General features: G+C 31.5%; 1 protein-coding gene across 24 annotated transcripts in view; it reads left to right on the top strand.

Annotated features, from left to right (window-relative positions):
• Positions 1–18,687, top strand: part of TRDN (triadin) — a 517,197-nt gene that overhangs the window by 398,701 nt on the left and 99,809 nt on the right. For all 24 annotated transcript variants that reach the window (XM_051997667.1, XM_051997655.1, XM_051997656.1 and 21 more), the window contains one exon: positions 14,340–14,390. In XM_051997667.1, coding sequence (XP_051853627.1) covers positions 14,340–14,390 — 51 coding nt within the window. The remainder of the gene's footprint in view (positions 1–14,339; positions 14,391–18,687) is intronic.

Genomic DNA, 18,687 nt, shown 5'->3' with positions numbered 1-18,687 from the left:
GAAGAAGTGGAGTATCATGAGAGTAAAATGAGGATCTGAAATCTTTGACCTTCTGTGTGGCTTCAGCATAAGATTATTCTCATATCAAAAGAACTATAATGGGTTATTATGATTCAGCAATTGAATTCTTTATCCATATTCTTTTCTTTATTAACAGACATATATGATAAAATACTGACACATTGTAGGTGAAAAGGGAAGTTAAATTTGGGCCTTGATCAGCATGGGGTCCCCAGGAAAAAATAGGAATGTATAGACATTTATTTATCACTCAAAATTTTAAAGGCAAACTTAAATTTTTCCATACAAAAAAGTTTTAAAGAAAAAAACCTAAAAATGTTGTTTTTCATTTTTGAGATGATATGATGTTGAAGAAGAGGGAAAAGGAATAAAATACAACAAAGGAAACAAAAATTTCTGGAGAAAAGCCTTCTTTTATGAAGATCTTCAGTGAAATCCAAATGGATCTGTCAAGAGTCAAAGGCTTCTATGACTAAAGGGCTAGGTTTTCTGTTACTGTATCTCTATATTGTTAAGTACTGATGGAATTCAAAATGGTCTAATTCTTTCTTGAACAGATTCATTAATACATTAAAACTTGAGCTAACCTTCACTGTTTCATCACTGCCCTTTAAATGTGTTGCTGCATCATGATCTTCAAAGAACCACTACTTAGGGGATAAATAGGAGTTCAGAAAGCTGAAACAATTAGGCTAAGTGATTTTTCAAAGACTTGAGATTATCTAAGGTTAGTTATTATGTGGGAGCACAGGGATATATTAAAAACACCAAGACTTCAGTGTTTAGTTACTAATGGTTTTTCCCATTAACACTTGCTCTTCTGTATGATGAAAACTTTTCCAAATTCATCATTATATCATAAGGCACAGTCAGGGGCATCCACTAATTAGACCTCAGCCTGTAAACTTTTCCCAGACCTCTGTTAAACATTTCTTTACAAAGCTTGCCATCCTGAAGAAGCCTATATTTGACAGGTAAATAGAGGACAAAACAAGATTGTTATGAAAATAAAAGAGTATATTAGGGCTAAAAATGAATGGGAAGAATTGATCATCAGAAAGATAATTATTTGGAATAATTTGAGGAATAAGGCTTTCTGTTTGAGCAGATATTCAGTATTAGAATTATAATGCTCTAAGGAGGAGGTTTTGCATTGAAGAAGGGAAGTTAATGAATACAATTATATTTCAAATACTATAGGTTTGTTTGTTTTTTTAATCTGAGGTAGCACAATAGAGTAGAAAGAATAGACAGGAGCCAAAATGTTGAAATTGGGTTCCTGCTCCACAATTTAATTCTAGATTATTAATATTCTTTCTCTGAGCCCTAATTTTCTCATCCATAAAATCTGGATGAAAAATAATCACTACTTAACTCCCAGGATGACTACTGGAAAGAACTTTGTAAAATTGAAAATCTTAAAATAAATTTTAGGTATTGTCATAAGATCAGTTATTTTATGTAACAATTGTTGATTTTATTAAAATATTCATAATTATATGATGACTGATAGTTTATACTTGAGAAGGAGCATCATTTTCACATTGAACTATTTCTCATATAAATAATATCTTTGAAAAATCAACAAACATAAAAACCTCATTAAAAATACAAAAGATTTCTACCACTTTGTTAAAGCAGCTACTAAAGGTGCCTTACTTAATAGTCTAGGTATTATAAGAAACTTACTTATCTTTCTGTTCCTACAAAGTAAAGAAGGCCAAAAATATTCAGTGGTATTCTAAAGGCACATAGATGGACCAGAGGCAGAGCTAAGATATAGAATGAAAAACATCTATTTGTTGTTTATTCCTCTATATACAATGAGTCCTCAATGGCCTCTTCAATCTTGATTGCAACCAGTGAAGCTAAATAATGCTTCTGGGTATTACTGGCAAGTTGAAATCATAGGAAGGAAAGGGAAAAATTAAATAAAAGGAGTAACAAAGTAAGTGGAGGTACATAGGAAGAATTTTGTTTAAGCAAAGCAAAAAGTATGAGTGAAACTACTAGATTATATTAAATACATGTTAGAGTGAGAATGGATAATACAATTCTACTATTAATCTCTGAATTCAAATTATGACAGACAATAAAAACTTCTTTGAGATGATTACAAATAGAAATGACAGATTAATAGAGAATGGATTTCACTTTTTGCCTTCTTTTCTGCTGTTTCTGATACAAGTCTCTACAAAAATGTTCTTTATAGAAATGTACTTTGAAATCATCTATTCCAATATTTATTAAAAGAAGGAAACTAGGTCTAAATCTTCACACAATTATCTAATCTCTGATTTGGAAATAATTTCAGAAGTCATTTATTCCAACATGTGCTTGAAAAATAATCTCCTCTAAAATAACCTTCAAAAAGTGGTTATCCAATTTTCACTTTAAGGCATCCAAGAAAGGGGAACCCACTACTTTTCTTTAAATTAATTTGGTTTTTGACACACATTGGTTTACGAATCATGTTGGGAGAAAAAAAATTAGAGCAAAAGGGAAAATCCACAGGAGAGATTTTTTAAAAACAGAAAAAAAGAAGTTAACATAGCATGTGTTGATTTACATTCAGTCTCCTTACTTTTTTTTCTGAATGCAAATGAAATTTTCTGTCCAAAGTTAATAGGGACTGCTTTGGATCATAGACTGGTGAGAAGAACCAAGTCTTTCATAGTTGATCATCTCACACTCTTGCTATTATTGTGTACGAGGTATTCCTGGTTCTGCTGGTTTCACTCAACTTCAGTTCATTTGAATATTTCAAGGTCTTTCTAAAATCAGCTTGTTCATCATTTTTTATAGAACAATGATATTCCCTTACCTTCATATACTGGTGGTCCAGCCATTACCTAATTGAGAGGCATCTACTCATTTTCCAATTCTTTGCTACCACAAAAAGAACTGCTACAAACATTTTTGCATGTGTGGGTCTTTTCCTTCATTTTTGATTTCCTTGGGATACAGACCCAATAATGGCACTGTTGGGTGAAAGAGAATGCTCAGTTTGAGAGCCCTTTGAGCATAATTCCAGATCGCTTTCCAGAATGGATGGATGATTTCACAACTTCAGCAACAATATATCAGTGTCTCAGGTTTCCCACATCCCTTCCAAAATTTATCATTATTTTTTCCTGTCATTGTAACCAATCTGAGAGATATGGCATGGTACCTCAGAGTTATTTAAATTTGCATTTCTCTAATCAATACTGATTTAGAGAAATGTTTTCTTTTCTTAATTAAAAAATTATTTTCAAAACATATACATGGATAATTTTTCAACACTGACCCTTGCAAAACCTTGTATTCTAATTTCCCCCTCTTCTCCCCAATCTCTCCCCTAGAAGACATTAATCCAACATATGTGAAACATGGTAAAATATATATTGAATCTAACATGTGCATACATATTTGTACAATTATTTTGCTGCACAAGAAAAATCAGATCAAAAAGAAAAAAATGAGAAAGAAAATAAAATACAACAAACAATAAAAAAAATAGTGAAAATGCTATGTTGTGATCCACACTTAGTTCTCACAGTCCTCTGTCTGGGTGTAGATGTCTCTCTTCATCACAAGATCATCAAAACTAACTAGAATCATTTCATTGTTTAAAGAGCTATGTCCATCAGAACTGATAATCATATATGTCATGTACAATGATCTCTTGCTTCTGTTCTTTTCACTTATCATCACTTCGTGTAAATCCAGGCTTCTCTGAAATCATCCTGCTGGTCATTTCTTACAGAACAATAATATTCCATAATATTCATATACCACAATTTATTTGGCCAATCTCGAACTGATGGGCAAGCATTAAGTTTCCAGTTTCTTGCTATTACAAAAAGGGCTGATAAAAACATTTTTGCACTTGTGCATCCCTTTTCCTCCTTTAAGATCTCTCTGAGATATAAAGCTGGTAGAAATACTGCTGGATCAAAGGATATGCACATTTTGATAGTTCTTTGGGCATAGTTTCAAATTGCTCTCCAGATTGACTGAATCTGTTCATAGTTCCATCAACAATGTATTAGTGTCCCAGTTTTCCCATATCCCCTCTAATATTGCTCATTATCTTTTCCTGTCATCTTATCCAATTTGAGAGATGTATAGTGGTACCTCAGAATTGTCTTAATTTGCATTTCTCTGATCAATAGTGATTTAGAGCACCTTTTCATATGACTAGAAATTTCTTCATCTGAAAATTGTTTATTCATATTCTTTGACCATTTATCAATTGGAGAATGGCTTGAATTCTTATAAACAGAACTCTTGAATTTAAAAATGTTTTCCCAGTTTATTGCTTCCCTTCTAATCTTGTCTGCATTAATTTAATTTGTACAAAACCTTTTTAACTTAACATAATTAAAATTATCCATATGGTGGTCAATAATGAACTTCAGTTCTTTGGCCACAAATTCCTTCCTTCTTCATAAATCTGAGAGGTAAACTTTCTTTTATTTTTCTAATTTGCTTCTAATAGCACTATGTCTAAATCATTAACCCATTCCATCTTATCTCAGTATATGGTGTTAAGTGTGGGTCAATGTCTAATTTCTACCATACTAGTTTTTGTCAAACAGTGAGTTCTTATCCCAAAAGCTGGGGTCTTTGGTTTTGTCAAACACTAGATTGCTATAGTCATTGACTATTTTGTTCTGTGAACCTAATCTATTCCATTGATTGACAACTCTATTTCTTAGCCAGTATCAAATGGTTTAGATGTCCACTGATTTATAATGTAGTTTTAGGTCTGGCAGAGCTAGGCCACCTTCACTGGCATTTTTTCCATTAATTCCTTTGACATTCTTGACCTTTTGTTCTTCCACATGAATTTTGTTATTATTTTTTCTATATCTGTAAAATAATTTCTTGAGAATTTCATTGCTAGGACACTGATTAATTTTGGTAGTATTATCAATTTTATTTTATTTGCTTGATTTATTTGCTTGACCCAAGAGCACTATTTTTTCAGTTGATTGGATCTGACTTTAGTAGTATGGACAGTGTTTTGTAGCTGTATTCATATATTTCCTGGCTTTGTCTTGGCAGGTAGATTCTCAATTATATTATCTACAGTTATTTTAAATGAAATTTCTCATTGTATTCCTTGCTAGTGGAATTTGTTGGCAATATATAAAAATGCTAATGACTGATGTGGGTTTATTTTGTGTCCTACAATTTTGCTAAAGTTGTGGATTATTTCTCGTAGTTTTTAGTTGATTCTCTAGGGTTCTCTAAATATACCATCATATCATCTGCAAAGAGTGATAATTTGATTTCCTCATTACCTATTCTAATTCCTTTAATCATTTTGTCTTCTCATTGCCAAAGCTAACATTTCTAATACACTACTGAATAGTAATGGTCATAGTGGGCAACTCTGTTTCACCCCTGATCTTATTGGGAATGGTTTTAGTTTGTCCCCATTACATATAATGCTTTCTAATGCTATTAAATAGATACTACTGATCATTTTAAGGAAAACTCCATTTATTCCTATACTTTCTAGTGTTTTTAATAGGAATGTGTTGGATTTTATCAAATGCTTTTTCTATATCTATTGAGATAATTATATGACTTTTATTAGTTTGGTTATTGATATAGTCTATTATGCTAATAATTTTTCCTAATATTGAAACAGCCCTGTATTCCTGGTATAACTCCCAATTGATCATATTGTATTATCCTGCTGATAAGTTGCTGTAATCTCTTTGCTCACATCTTATTTAAAGTTTTTTTTTTTTTTTAATCAATGTTCATTAGGGACATTGTTCTATAATTCTCTTTTTTGTTTTAGCTCTTTCTGGTTTAGATTTCAGTACCAGATTTGTGTCATAGAAGAAATTTATGTCATAGAAGGAAATCCTTCTTTACCTATTTTTCCAAATAGTATACATAGTATTGGAGTTGTTTTTTGAATGTTTAGTAGAATGCACTTGTGAATCCATCTAGCCCTAAAAATATTTTCTTGGGGAATTCATTAATGGTTAGTTCAATTTCTCTTTCTAAAATGAGACTCTTTAAGTAATTTGTTTCTTCTTCTTTTAACCTGGGAAAATTATGTTTTTGTAAAAATTAATCCATTTCAGTTAGATTGTCATACTTTCTGCCATACAATTGGGCAAAATAGCTCCCAATTATTGGTAATAAATTAACCCTTTTCATTTTTGATGTTAGTGATTTGTTTTTTTTTTTCTTTTTTATAATCAAATTAACCAAAGGTTTATCTACTTTGTTGGGTTTTTTTTCATAAAACCAATTCAGTTTTATTTATTAGTTCACTAGTTTTTTTAGTTTTGATATTATTATTGTCGCCTTTGTGTTTCAAAATTTCTGATTTGGTATTTAATTTATTTATAAATTAAATAAAAAATTAAATTTTATCTTTTTCTAGATTTTTTAATTGCATGCCCAATTTATTGATCTCTTTCTCTATTTTATTTATGTATCTATTCAGATATATAAAATTTCCCCTAAGAACTGCTTTGGCTGCATCCCATAGGTTTTTTTATATTGCTCTTTTCATTTTCTTGGGAAAAAATTATGATTGTTTCTGTGTTGTTGTTTGACCCACTCATTTTTTAGAATTAGATTATTTAATTTTCAAATGCTTTTAGTCAATCTTTCACTAGCCCTTTATTGAATATAATTTTTATTGTAGTGTCCTCTAAAAAAGAAGCATTTACTATGTTTGTCTTTCTGCAATTGATTGGTTTTTATGCCCTAGTACATGGTCAGTTTTTGTGAAGGTACTATGTTTTTTCTAGGAAAAGATGTATTCCTTTATAATCCTATTCAATTTTCTCCACAGGTCTAGCATATAGTTTTTGTGGGATTAACCTTTCTAGTTTCTTTCAGGTTTATTTTGTGTTGAGAGTTGTTTGATTCTGAGAGGGAAAGAGTGAGGTACCCCACTAGTATAGTCTTGCTGGATATTTCTTCCTGCAACTGCCTAAAAAACTTCTTTAGGAATTTAGCTGTTGTACCACTTGGTGCATACACATTTAGTAGAATTGCTACCATATTCTTTATAGTACTCTTTATCAAAATGAACTTTTCTTCTTTATCTCTTTTAATAAAGTCTATTTTTACTTTTGCTTTACCTGAGAACAGAATTGCTACCTCTGCTTTTTTTTTTTTACTTCAGCTGAAGCATTCTGTTCCAGCCTTTAACCTTTAATCTTTATACGTCTCTCTATAGCAAATGTGTTTCTTATAAGCAGCATATTGTAGAATTCTGTGTTTTTAATCCACTTCTCTGTTTTATTGGAGAGTTCCTCCCATTCATATTAACAATTGTGATTACTGGCTCTGCATTTCCCTCCATCCTATTTTCTCCCCTGTATATATTTTTGTTCTCCCTTTCCATTATGTCTTAGCCCTGTGTTTTTTTAACCCACCCCCACTACTTTATCATCTATCACCCCTTATCTCTCCTCTTACTAGTGTTTTTTTTTTAACCTTCTCCAAACACTACCTTATCTTCTATCACCCCTTCACCCCTTCTCTTACCTTTTCTCCTAGTGTTTCTGCTCTCTCTTCTATCCTCTGCCTCCTCTTTCTTTCTTCTTTCTCCCCCTCCTTCTTAATAAGGTTAAATAAATTTTGATACCTAACTGAATGGTTAAGTTATTCCCTCTTAGAAACAAAACTGATGAGATCAAGTTTCAAACAATGCTTGACCCCTCCCTTTTCCTCATCAATTTTAACAGATCTTTTACACCTCTTCATGTGAACTAATTGTCCCATTATACTTTCTCTTTACTCTTTTTTAAGTACAGACCTTTTCCCACTCCTTAATGTTTTTTTCTTTGATGTCATCACATCAGAGTTTATTCACAATCACACTCTCATACCATGTGATGGACATCTGTCTGCCACAGTGATTAATAAAGTTCTCAATTTACATATATTGTTTTCTCATCTAGAGATGTAAACAATTTAATGTTTAATTTATATATAATATATATTTTCCCCTTGTTTACCTTTCTATGCTCCTCTTGAGTCCTGTGTTTGTAGTTTAAATTTTCTATTCAGTTTTATTTTTTCAATAGAAATGGTTGAAAGTCTTTTACTTAATTGAAGCTCCATTGCCACCTCTGAAAGATGATGCTGTCTCACTGGATAATTAATTCTTGGTTGTAACCCTAGGTCCTTTGTCTTCTAGAATATGGTATGCTAGCCTCTTTGATCTTTTATTGTAGAACCTGCCAGATACGGGGTAATACTGACTGTTGCTCTTTGATATTTGAATTCTTTTTGCCTGATAGCTTGCAGTATGTTTTCCTTAAAGGTGTAGTTGTGGAGTTTCACAACAATGTTCCTTGGAGTTTTCCTTATGTGATCTTTTTCCAAAGGTGATTCTTGGATTCTTTCAATGAGTATTTCTTCCTCTGTTTCTGGAATATTGGAGCAGTTTTCCTTAATGATTTCTTGTGGAATGCTTTTGGTTGTTTTTCCAATGAGGTATTTCACATTTTGTTTTATTTTTCATTCTTTTTAGTTTGACTGATTCTTGCTGTCTCACAGAGCTATTAGCTTCCATCTGCCCAGTTCTAGTTTTTAATGTATGATTTTCTCTAGTTAGCATTTGTATTTTTTTTCCATTTGGTTAATTCTACTTTTTAATGAGTTGTTTTCTTCAGACTTTTTTTCCTTCCTTTTCCAAGCATTTGACTCTCTCATGCATACCTCTTTATTTCCTTTCTCATTTTTTTCTCCTACCTCTTTTATTTGCCTTTTAAAGCCTTTTATGAGCATTTCCAAGAAATCTCTTTGGGCTTGAAACCAATTCATATCACTCTTTGAGATTTCTTCTGTGGACATTCTGTTTTCAAATGAGTTTGTGTTTTGCTCTGATCTATCACTATAGTAGCTTTCTATGGTCATTTCTTTTCTATTTCTTGCTCATTTTCTTTCCTTTTCTTTTGGTATTTGCATATTTTACTTTTATTGTTGAGCTCTGCTCCTGGAACAAAGGGTTTGATATCCCAATCTTCCTGTGCAGATCTGTGCCTTGGCTTTGAGGACAGGGACCCTTTGTATTTGTAGAGGGAAGCTTGGCTGCTCTTTCCAAAAAAGCCTGGTTTCCTAAAGTTTGTCTTCTGAGCTGGAACTAAAAATTGCCTCCTTGATTTGCTCCTCTACTGAGCCAGTACTGAGGATCTTAGCTGCTAATTTGCTGTGATTAAAATCCTCACCAGATTTCCCAGAATCTATCTGATCTGGACTGAACACTTTTTTCACACAAGTGAAACTCACCTTTCTTGAAGTTTTTTCAGTCTATCTTGAGCTGGAGTATGGGTTCATTCTTTTATATTCTGTTCAGAGGCTTGGTTTCATATGGTTTTTGAAGGAAACTTGGAGAGTTTGGGAAGCAATAAATGATATAGTTCACTTGGGTCATAAAATCTAACTTCATCAAGGAAAGCAGTGTTCAATTAAAATCTCTGTGCTTATCTTGGTTATTCATTTCCAATAAACTACTTTTTTCTGTCCTTTTCTCCACAGATTATTATTCTTAACTAAAAATAGCAACAAAATAGGAGTTGATCAGCTTTTCCTTCTCCCTATCATTACTCATCTTTATTCATCATAGCAGTTACAGCCTTCTGTTGATTCTCCCCATATTTTCAGCATAGCTTAAGAAAAGAAAAAGATTCCCTTATTTCTTTAGCTTTTATCACTAGAACAAAGCACATTAATGCAGTATGACAAATTATAGATTTGCTTTTATGTTTGTTCACTTTGGAAATTTTTTATAGAATAAAGATGTTTCTATGGGTAGCTGAGACATAACCATGATTCATCCTTGAAGGTTTTTCTTAGGGCCTTGTCATCTGGAGAATACCGTGCTTCCTCATTGTTATCATCTCTTTGTTTTGTATTCCTCCAGGGGATTGTACTACATAGATAGTATATCTTCATTAGGCCCTATGACATCTGAACCTATAATGTATGTATGTACAGATAGATAGGAATTCTGAAGATTTAAAAGGATAACAATATTAAAAATTATACATGTGTGTTAGACTATTGGTACAGCTGCAAGTTGATCAAGAATTCTGTAAAATAATTTGAAATTATGTTAGAAATGTAGCTAAAATCTACCCTTTAGTCGTTAGCCCAGATATCTCATAGCAGGGGTGACAGAAATAGATGATAGCAGTGATTTTAGAATTGTACTAGCTATATTTAGATGTAGGAGTTTAGTATATGGATATTACAATTGATATTGAGCAAATCCAGATGAACAAAAAAGCTGCTTGAAGGCATATAATCAAAGTCTCCTGGAGAATGAATTAATTTGGCTAAGATGTCTTATCTAGTGAAGTATTTACTCAAGCACAATGTGAATTAATTCCACTTAGCAGTTGGAAATATTTGATCAGTGCAAAATTATGTGCATTAAGGAAATTTTATAGAAAGTTCCTTAGTGAGAAAAAGAGAATCATTCACTTTTATATCTTAGATTTGTGAATTACTTCCAAGTAAGTGAGTTTTCCTCATTTCTGTGATACTTGAAAGGTTTCTATAAGCATATGTCATCTCTTCTCCACAGATACTGAGAGCATCAGTAAGAAGGAATGACTCATACCTATGTCCTCCCTTTCCCTCTCTCTCTCTCTTTCTCTTTCTCTCTCTCTCTCTCTCTTCTCTCTCTCTCTCTCTCTCTCTCTCTCTCTCTTTTTCTTTCCTTTTCTTTCTCTTTCTCTCTCTCCCTCAATCTCTCTGTGTCTCTGTGTGTATGTGTGTCTGTTTCTCTGAGTGTCTGTGTGAATGTCTCTCTGTCTCTGTTTATCTGTTTTTCTGTCTCTTCTCTTTGCCATAATATATTAGCACTGTTATGCTATTATAAATTGGCTTTGCTTTAAGCATATTTATTACTATTGTTAGTTTAATTTTGTATAAATGGAAACTCATAAATGTGGGCTTAAAAGTTAAAATAGTGACTAAAGTGAATTTCCTCACAGCTGTGTTGCCCATAGTTCCTAAGAAAACTTTTAATATAACCATGTGATGGTAGTCCTTTTCTGGTATTCTAGACTTGCCAATAAGAGGACAGATTGAAATAAGTAAGATATCCCAGAGTTAGTCAATTTTTAATACGCCCATGGGAGTAGGTATATAATGTACTACACCTCACACAATCATTGCATGCATAATGGCTACAATAATGTAATAGATAAGGACACAAAAATAATGCCAATAATTGCATAATTATAATATTTATCTTGTCTTTTATAAAAGGGAAGAGGGAAATTATCATGATTTTAATAAGAAAAGTGAGGAAACATGGATACTGATTGTTGCATATACTGTCAGAAATGGTCACTATGTAATTGATTTCATTTTATTATTTTTCTTTATAATAAGAAAATAAGGAGTGCAGTAGAGAGGAATAATACCTATCATACCTGCATCAAAAATAGTTGAAGAGGTAAAAAATATTGTCAAATGTTAAAATATGAGTATATGTTGGAGTCCACATATAAAGACAATAATACTGACTCACCAATGGTAGAATTTGATCTGAATATTTTATACAATTCAGGGTTTTTATTTTAACATATTCTTCTCAGGCATCAATTCCAATGTTTATTAGGTTTGATTGATATTCATGTTCATCACAATGACCACATTAGTTTGATAAAATAAATGAAATATTTATTTTTGTTTTCTCAATTTGTTTCTGACTATGTGGGTGTTTAGATAATAGTTAAATGAGATGTAAAACAGCAGATAAAAAGTATTTGTGAAATGCTTACTCTTACCATTTAGTGAGTTATTCTGAAAATTCTAACATAAGTAAGATATCCCCTAATCTCATTGGGATTGCATTCTAAAGGAACAAAATAACTAGTACTGGAAAGGCAGTCTGGAAGATGTCTGGGAAGTAGAATAGAGATCTGATTCTGCATAAGAAAAAATGAAAGTTCAATTCATCTGTAAGAACAGTGCCCATCATTACAGGAAAGGAATCTAAGGTTCTGGTGAGGTAGTGGCAAAAAATGATGATCAGAGAAAAAGAAACAGTGTGAAGGTTGCTAAAAGCCGATATTATCAGTGGAGAATGGTAAAAAGGCCTTGGACTTAAAGTTGGAAGAATTGAGTTAAAATCCAGACTCAGACACTCAGAACACATGACATAGCAACTCACCTAGCCTTTTGTTCTTCATTTCTTTTACTACAAAAGGAGAAGGTTGGACTTAATGGTCTTCACAATCCCCTAGTTCTAGATCTGTGATCCTTTCATCCAATATTGTTTCCTTATTAAAATATGATCTCCTTACCACTACACACCTCTCAGATTGGCTAAGATGACAGGAAAAGATAACGATGACTGTTGGAGGGGATATGGGAAAACTGAGACATTAATACATTGTTGGAACTGTGAATGGATCCAACCATTCTGGATTGGATCCAACCAATTTGGAACTATGCTCAAAAAGTTATCAAACTGTGCATACCCTTTGATCCAGCAGTGTTTCTACTGGGCTTATACCCCAAAGAGATCTTAAAGGAGGGAAAGGAATCCATGTGCAAAAATGTTTGTAGCAGCCCTTCTTGTAGTGGCAAGAAACTGGAAATTGAGTGGCTGCCCATCAATTGGAAAATGGCTGAATAAATTATTGTATATGAATGTTATGGAATATTATTGTTCTGTAAGAAATGACCAGCAGCATGATTTCAGAAAGGCCTGGAGTGACTTACATGAAATGATGCCAAATGAAATGAGCAGAACCAGGAGATCATTATACATGCCAACAACAAGACTATATGACAATCAATTCTGATAGACGTGGCTCTCTTCAACAATGAGATGACTGAAATCAGTTCCACTTGTTCAGTGATGAAGAGAGACATTAACATCCAAGGAAAGGACTGTGGGAGCTGAGTGTGGACCACAACATAACATTCTAAGTCTTTCTGTTGTTGTTTGCTTGCATTTTGTTTTCTTTCCCAGTTTTTTTTTTCCTTATTGATCCGGTTTTTCTTGTGCAGCAAGATAATTGTATAAATATGTATACATCTATTGGATTTAATATATATTTTAACACATTTAACATATATTGGATTACCTGCCATATAAGGGAGGGGATGGAAGGAAGAAGGGGATAATTTGGAACAGAAGGCTTTGCAAGGGTCAATGTTGAAAAATTACCTGTGCATATGTTTTGTAATTACAAAGCTTTAAGAAAAAAAACTTTAAAAATGTTCCAGCCAAACAAAAAAATAAAAAATAAAATATAAGATTAGAAATTATTGCTGGACAATTAAAAAACAAAATAAAATATGATCTCTTTAAGAATGGATTCTTATTTTTCCAATTCTATTCATTATTATTAGTACAGTGCTTTTTCAAAAATACATAATTACTAAATGCTTTTTCATGCATGCATCCATCCATCCTTCCATTAATCCACTTCCATTCTTGTCTTTTTTATTTCAAACAAATAAAAAATAAGAAATTTTTTTTAAATTGCTATGTACACAGCAGAACATAACAAAGGATTCAAAATATAAAGTAATTGATTTCCATTTCAAAAAACCTTTATAATAAATAGTATGCATTGTACATCTTTTCTTTACTTACTTATAGGTTTTCTTTTGTTCTCTCCTGTGCACTTTGTACTTTATTTTTCCCATTTCTCGCTCCCCCAGAAAGCTACAGTTAAGCATGAATACACAAATATACATGCACACACACATGCACACACATATATACACATAGATGCACATATAGCTATAATCATTCATATATATATATATATATACACACATATACATTCATACACATATATGTGAAACTATACTATGCTTATTTACATTTATCCTCTCTTTTGCTGAAAGTGGTTACCATCTTCTTTCACAAATCTACAAATTTTCTAAACTACCAGCTCATCATTTCCTACAACACAGTAATAGTCTGACCTTAAACTCTCTACTTATTTTAAATAGTGTAAAACAATATTGTTTAATATGGTGTATGTATAGTGTAGCTTTCCTATTTTTCATTATCAGTTAACTCCATTCTAGCTTGAACTTTATCTGAGATGATTTCTGACTCCTGCTTGCTTTTTTTTTACATAAATTCTACTGTGCTTTTTAAAGAAATTACCATCCCAGTGTAATAAATAATACTTCAAAGCTTTTCCTCTTCCAGTTTTCAGGTATCAGATTTTCCTAATAAAGTAGAACAGATTTCCACTGAACTAACAAGTTTCATGTTGCTTTAAGAAATGTCCATATCACTATTTCCCCCATTTCTCTATTATTTATTATAACATTTTTCTCTTCCACTTCTTTTACAGGAGCTTCAAAAGAAAAAGCTGGGAAGACTATTTCAGGCTTGAAAGAAAAAGGTAATTAAATAAATTCAATTTAAATTCAGTAACTAACCACTTTAATGAGTTCAATGTATTCTAGCCAGATCTTACATGAGTCTGAATGGCTGTGTTTCATTCAATTAGGTAATAGAAAACATATTATTGTTATTGTTGCTTTTTCTCATTACCATTCGTATTCTTTCCTCTCCTCTAGTAGCCATCCCTACAACAACAAAAAAATAGACTCTAAAAATATAATATTCTTACTGAATAGAAGCAAGAGATGATCTAGATAAACATCATGATATAAATATATAATAGAAGAAATCCACCTCATTTCTATACCTAGCCTAGTCCTTCATTATCTGTAATATACTGATTATTTCACTTCTCTGGGTCTCAGTGTTCTAAAGTGCAGCACAAGACAGTTAGACTGATGATCTATAAAGGTTTTTTTTTTTATTTCTTTTTTTTTCTGTTTCAAATCCTTTTAAAATGGTAGATAATATTTCCATTAATATTTCATTAGGGAATTTTAAAAAGCAGAATGTATTCCATTAATCTTGAACTGTCACATTCTTGAGTTAAGTCTTGACCTCTGCTCATTATTCTAAGTATCTGAATATTGAAATTCATCTAATATTTAGCATTCCTTAGTCGTTATTACATTGTCAAAGACACTAACATGACCAGATAGAAGATCATAATCAGAAATTTATTCACACAAAATGGTAGTTGTAAATACAGACAGACTGACAGACTAACAATGGACTTTTCATTAACTTTTAATGTGTTTGTTCTAAAGTTCTATTGCTTTTTCAATTCTCAATCCTTGCAAACTATAAGCTCTTCTTGCCTTCTCGCTTTATGTAATTCTTGCCCAATATTTTCTATAAATCCTTCATAGGGATGTCACTGTAAAAGAGGCTTTCCTCTGGTTCGTTTCATAATTTTGGTTTTGAATGATAAACTATTATCTTTTTAACAATAACATTTTTATTATTCCAGTCCCTCTAGATGGAAAGAAAGCATCTTTAGCTCATCTGTGCTAATAACCAATCATTTTCAAGATTCTAAATATTTTCTTTCAAAATGTTTTTCTTGTGCTTATTCTTCTCTCCCATTGTTTTTGCCCTAGTCATGTTCCCTATGATTTATCTCAATGTTTTTTTTTTTTATAATAACGTGGACAACATAACTTCCAGATGTCATCTTTTTACTATATCCTACATACTTTGTTAAACACTAATTTCCTTGATTCATTCTTCAGCTTAAAAATTCTAAATCACTATTAAATCTATTTCTGATCTAATCTTAAAGGTTTATCACCTTTATTATATATACACATATATATAATAAAGGTGATAGATAGATAGGTAGATACCTGTGTGCATCACTTTATATATATACCTGTGTGTAACATCTTTTTAATAAGATTATATAACTTTATATATCATCTTTATATATAATATATAAATATATATTTTATATATAATATGATATATAAATATATTATATTTAGTATTATTATATTATATATAATATATGTTATATAAATATATTTTATATAACATATATTATACATATAACTTTATATATCACCTTTTTAATAAGATTATATAACTTTATAAAATCTAGTCCTAACCTACTCATCTAATCCTGTCTCTTATGCATTCCTCAAATGTTCTCTGTGCTTTTTTTTTTCCTCAGGCCTGTGTCACAGCCTACAAAAAAATATTATTTTTCCATGCTTATTTCAGTAATTGTAATTACATTCATATTTTCCCCTCAGCAAGCGTGTTCTAATCTCTCTCTTTTATGCATATTTACCTTCTCTTTTACATTTCAGGTCAAGTTCTACCTCCTTTTTGAAGCTTTCCCTTACAATTCCAGTTCTCATTCATCTCTTTCTCTTCTTTGTACTTGAGTTCCTTTATGCTGCTAAAAACAAAATTGATTTTGTTTCTTTACTCACCATTACCTTTTTTGAGACTCATCTTTCATACCATGTACATCTAATTACCTTCTATTGCCTACTTTTGTTCCTATGTTTTGTACATATATTTTAAAATATGTGTGTCAAAGAGTTTCCTTTGTATCTGCATTGTCTTTTTAGGTGAAATCTCCCTTTTCCTTATTATCCAAATTATTTTTCTTCTAGTCTTCAGAATTTCATTTTAAAGAAATTTGCCCCACTCCTAATTTATCTTCCTCTAAAGAATTTCAAAAAACTAAGTTGTGTATCAGGCTATGTTTGGCTTTCCTATCTTTCTATGCTACCTTGAATTTTGGAGTGCAAATTTCATTTAGGAATATAAGAAGTAAGATCAATCAACTAAGATCTTAATTTAGCAGTCAGTCTAAGAGTTCTTAGTAATAAAAGAAAAATCTGAATGTAAAGAAAGAAAGAATTCTGTAGATAAGAGAAAGGAAATATTCTCTAAAAAAGACATGTGAATGGGTACATAGGGAAGTTATGGGTCAGCTTGGGGTTTTTGTGTGTTAAATACTGGAAAGTGAATAAAAAGTATTATAAGAAAAAGAAAGCTGGGCATATTCTATCACAAATACTAAGATGAAGTAGTTAATTCAAAGATTTTCTTCATATTCATTTCAACTAAAATAACTCTTAATTCAAAGGAATCAAGTTTACATAACGGTTTCTCTTATAGAATTTTCCACTTTTTTGAAGGATGAAATTATCATTCGTTCAGTACCAAAAATTATTCTGCTTTTACAGATAGATTTCCAACAAATGTTTATATAACTGAATCTCCATTGCTATAATATTATGTCTATGTACTGGATCTATATTTCCTGTACTTATGTATTTCCTTTTTGTATTTTGGATGATATGTAGTAAACTCTGATGACAATATCACTCTTCTTCCTATGCCTTCTCATTATCCCAATTTTCACTACTATGCTTCTTCCCCAAATTTCCTCACTTGAGTATTTTTCCTAATATATAATACCTTCTCACACATTTGCAATTGGCCTATTTTGTTAACCTGGGAAGTCAAATTTTCTATTTTGGATTAAGATATCAACTTAAGTTATTTTACTATCTGTACTTTTTCCATTGGTACATAAACACATAAATCATGATTTTTTGTTACTAGTTATTTTGTTAAATTTTACTTGTTATGAATTATTATCTCTCTACAGCTTCTTCTTGCATTATAACTATTCTATGTGTTTTCTACCTATTGGAACATATAACAAATTCACCCTATACAAAATATAAATAAAAGAAAAAATGTTTTTGATGGCAAGTTTTTCCAGTATTTTCATTTAGAGGCAATATTGCATTAAATGTATCAAATTTAAAACTCTACAATTCCTGAACAGTGAAGTATATAAAAATGTAAAAGGATCATTTAGCCATCCTCCAAATAAAAAGCAAAGTAGATCAAAATGTATAAGGCCCAGATTAAGACACATAAGTGCAGAGGAAACCCAATAAATATTTTTGTATACACATGTACATACACTTACTCCACAAGAACTGACACAGTCCTTTGATAATAAGCTGGAGCCAATAAATTGAGTAAGGAAGAAAAAATTGAATTGAATAACATTTTTAAAGTTCATCATCTTCAAAATTTTTGAAAGCTTCATGAAATAAGATAGAATAGTTAAAGCTCTAAACCAGGACATTAAATGTGGAAGGTGCTGATAGTACTTAAGTGTTTCAGAATAAACAACAAACTTTAACACCAAATGGCAAAAAATTATTTAAAATATCAAGTTATCTTCCTAGACTTACCCTAAACTGAATCAAACTCCTTTTTTTCATAATTATAACTTTTTATTGACAGAACCCATGCCAGGGTAATTTTTACAACATTATCCCTTGCACTCACTTCTGTTCCGATTTTTCCCTTGCCTCCCTGCACCCCCTCCCCCAGATGGCAAGCAGTCCTATACATATTAAATATGCACAGTATATCCTAGATACACTATATGTGTGCAGAACTGAACAGTTCTCTTGTTGCACAGGAAGAATTGGATTCAGAAGGCAAAAATAACCCAGGAAGAAAAAAAATGCAAACAGTTTACATTCATTTCCCAGTGTTCTTTCTTGGGTATAGTTGGTTCTGTCCATCATTGATCAATTGAAACTGAGTTAGATCTTCTCTTTGTCGAAGATATCCACTTCCTTCAGAATACATCCTCTATAGTATCGTTGTTGAAGTATATAATGATCTCCTGGTTCTGCTCATTTCACTCAGCATCAGTTCATGTAAGTCTCTCCAAGCCTCTCTGTATTCATCCTGCTGGTCATTTCTTAGAGAACGATAATATTCCATAACATTCATGTACCATAATT

This window comes from Antechinus flavipes, chromosome 4, assembly GCF_016432865.1.
Source record: "Antechinus flavipes isolate AdamAnt ecotype Samford, QLD, Australia chromosome 4, AdamAnt_v2, whole genome shotgun sequence".
Taxonomy (NCBI): domain Eukaryota; kingdom Metazoa; phylum Chordata; class Mammalia; order Dasyuromorphia; family Dasyuridae; genus Antechinus; species Antechinus flavipes.
Note: the sequence above shows the minus strand (reverse complement) of the source record. Positions and strands in the feature narration are given on the sequence as shown.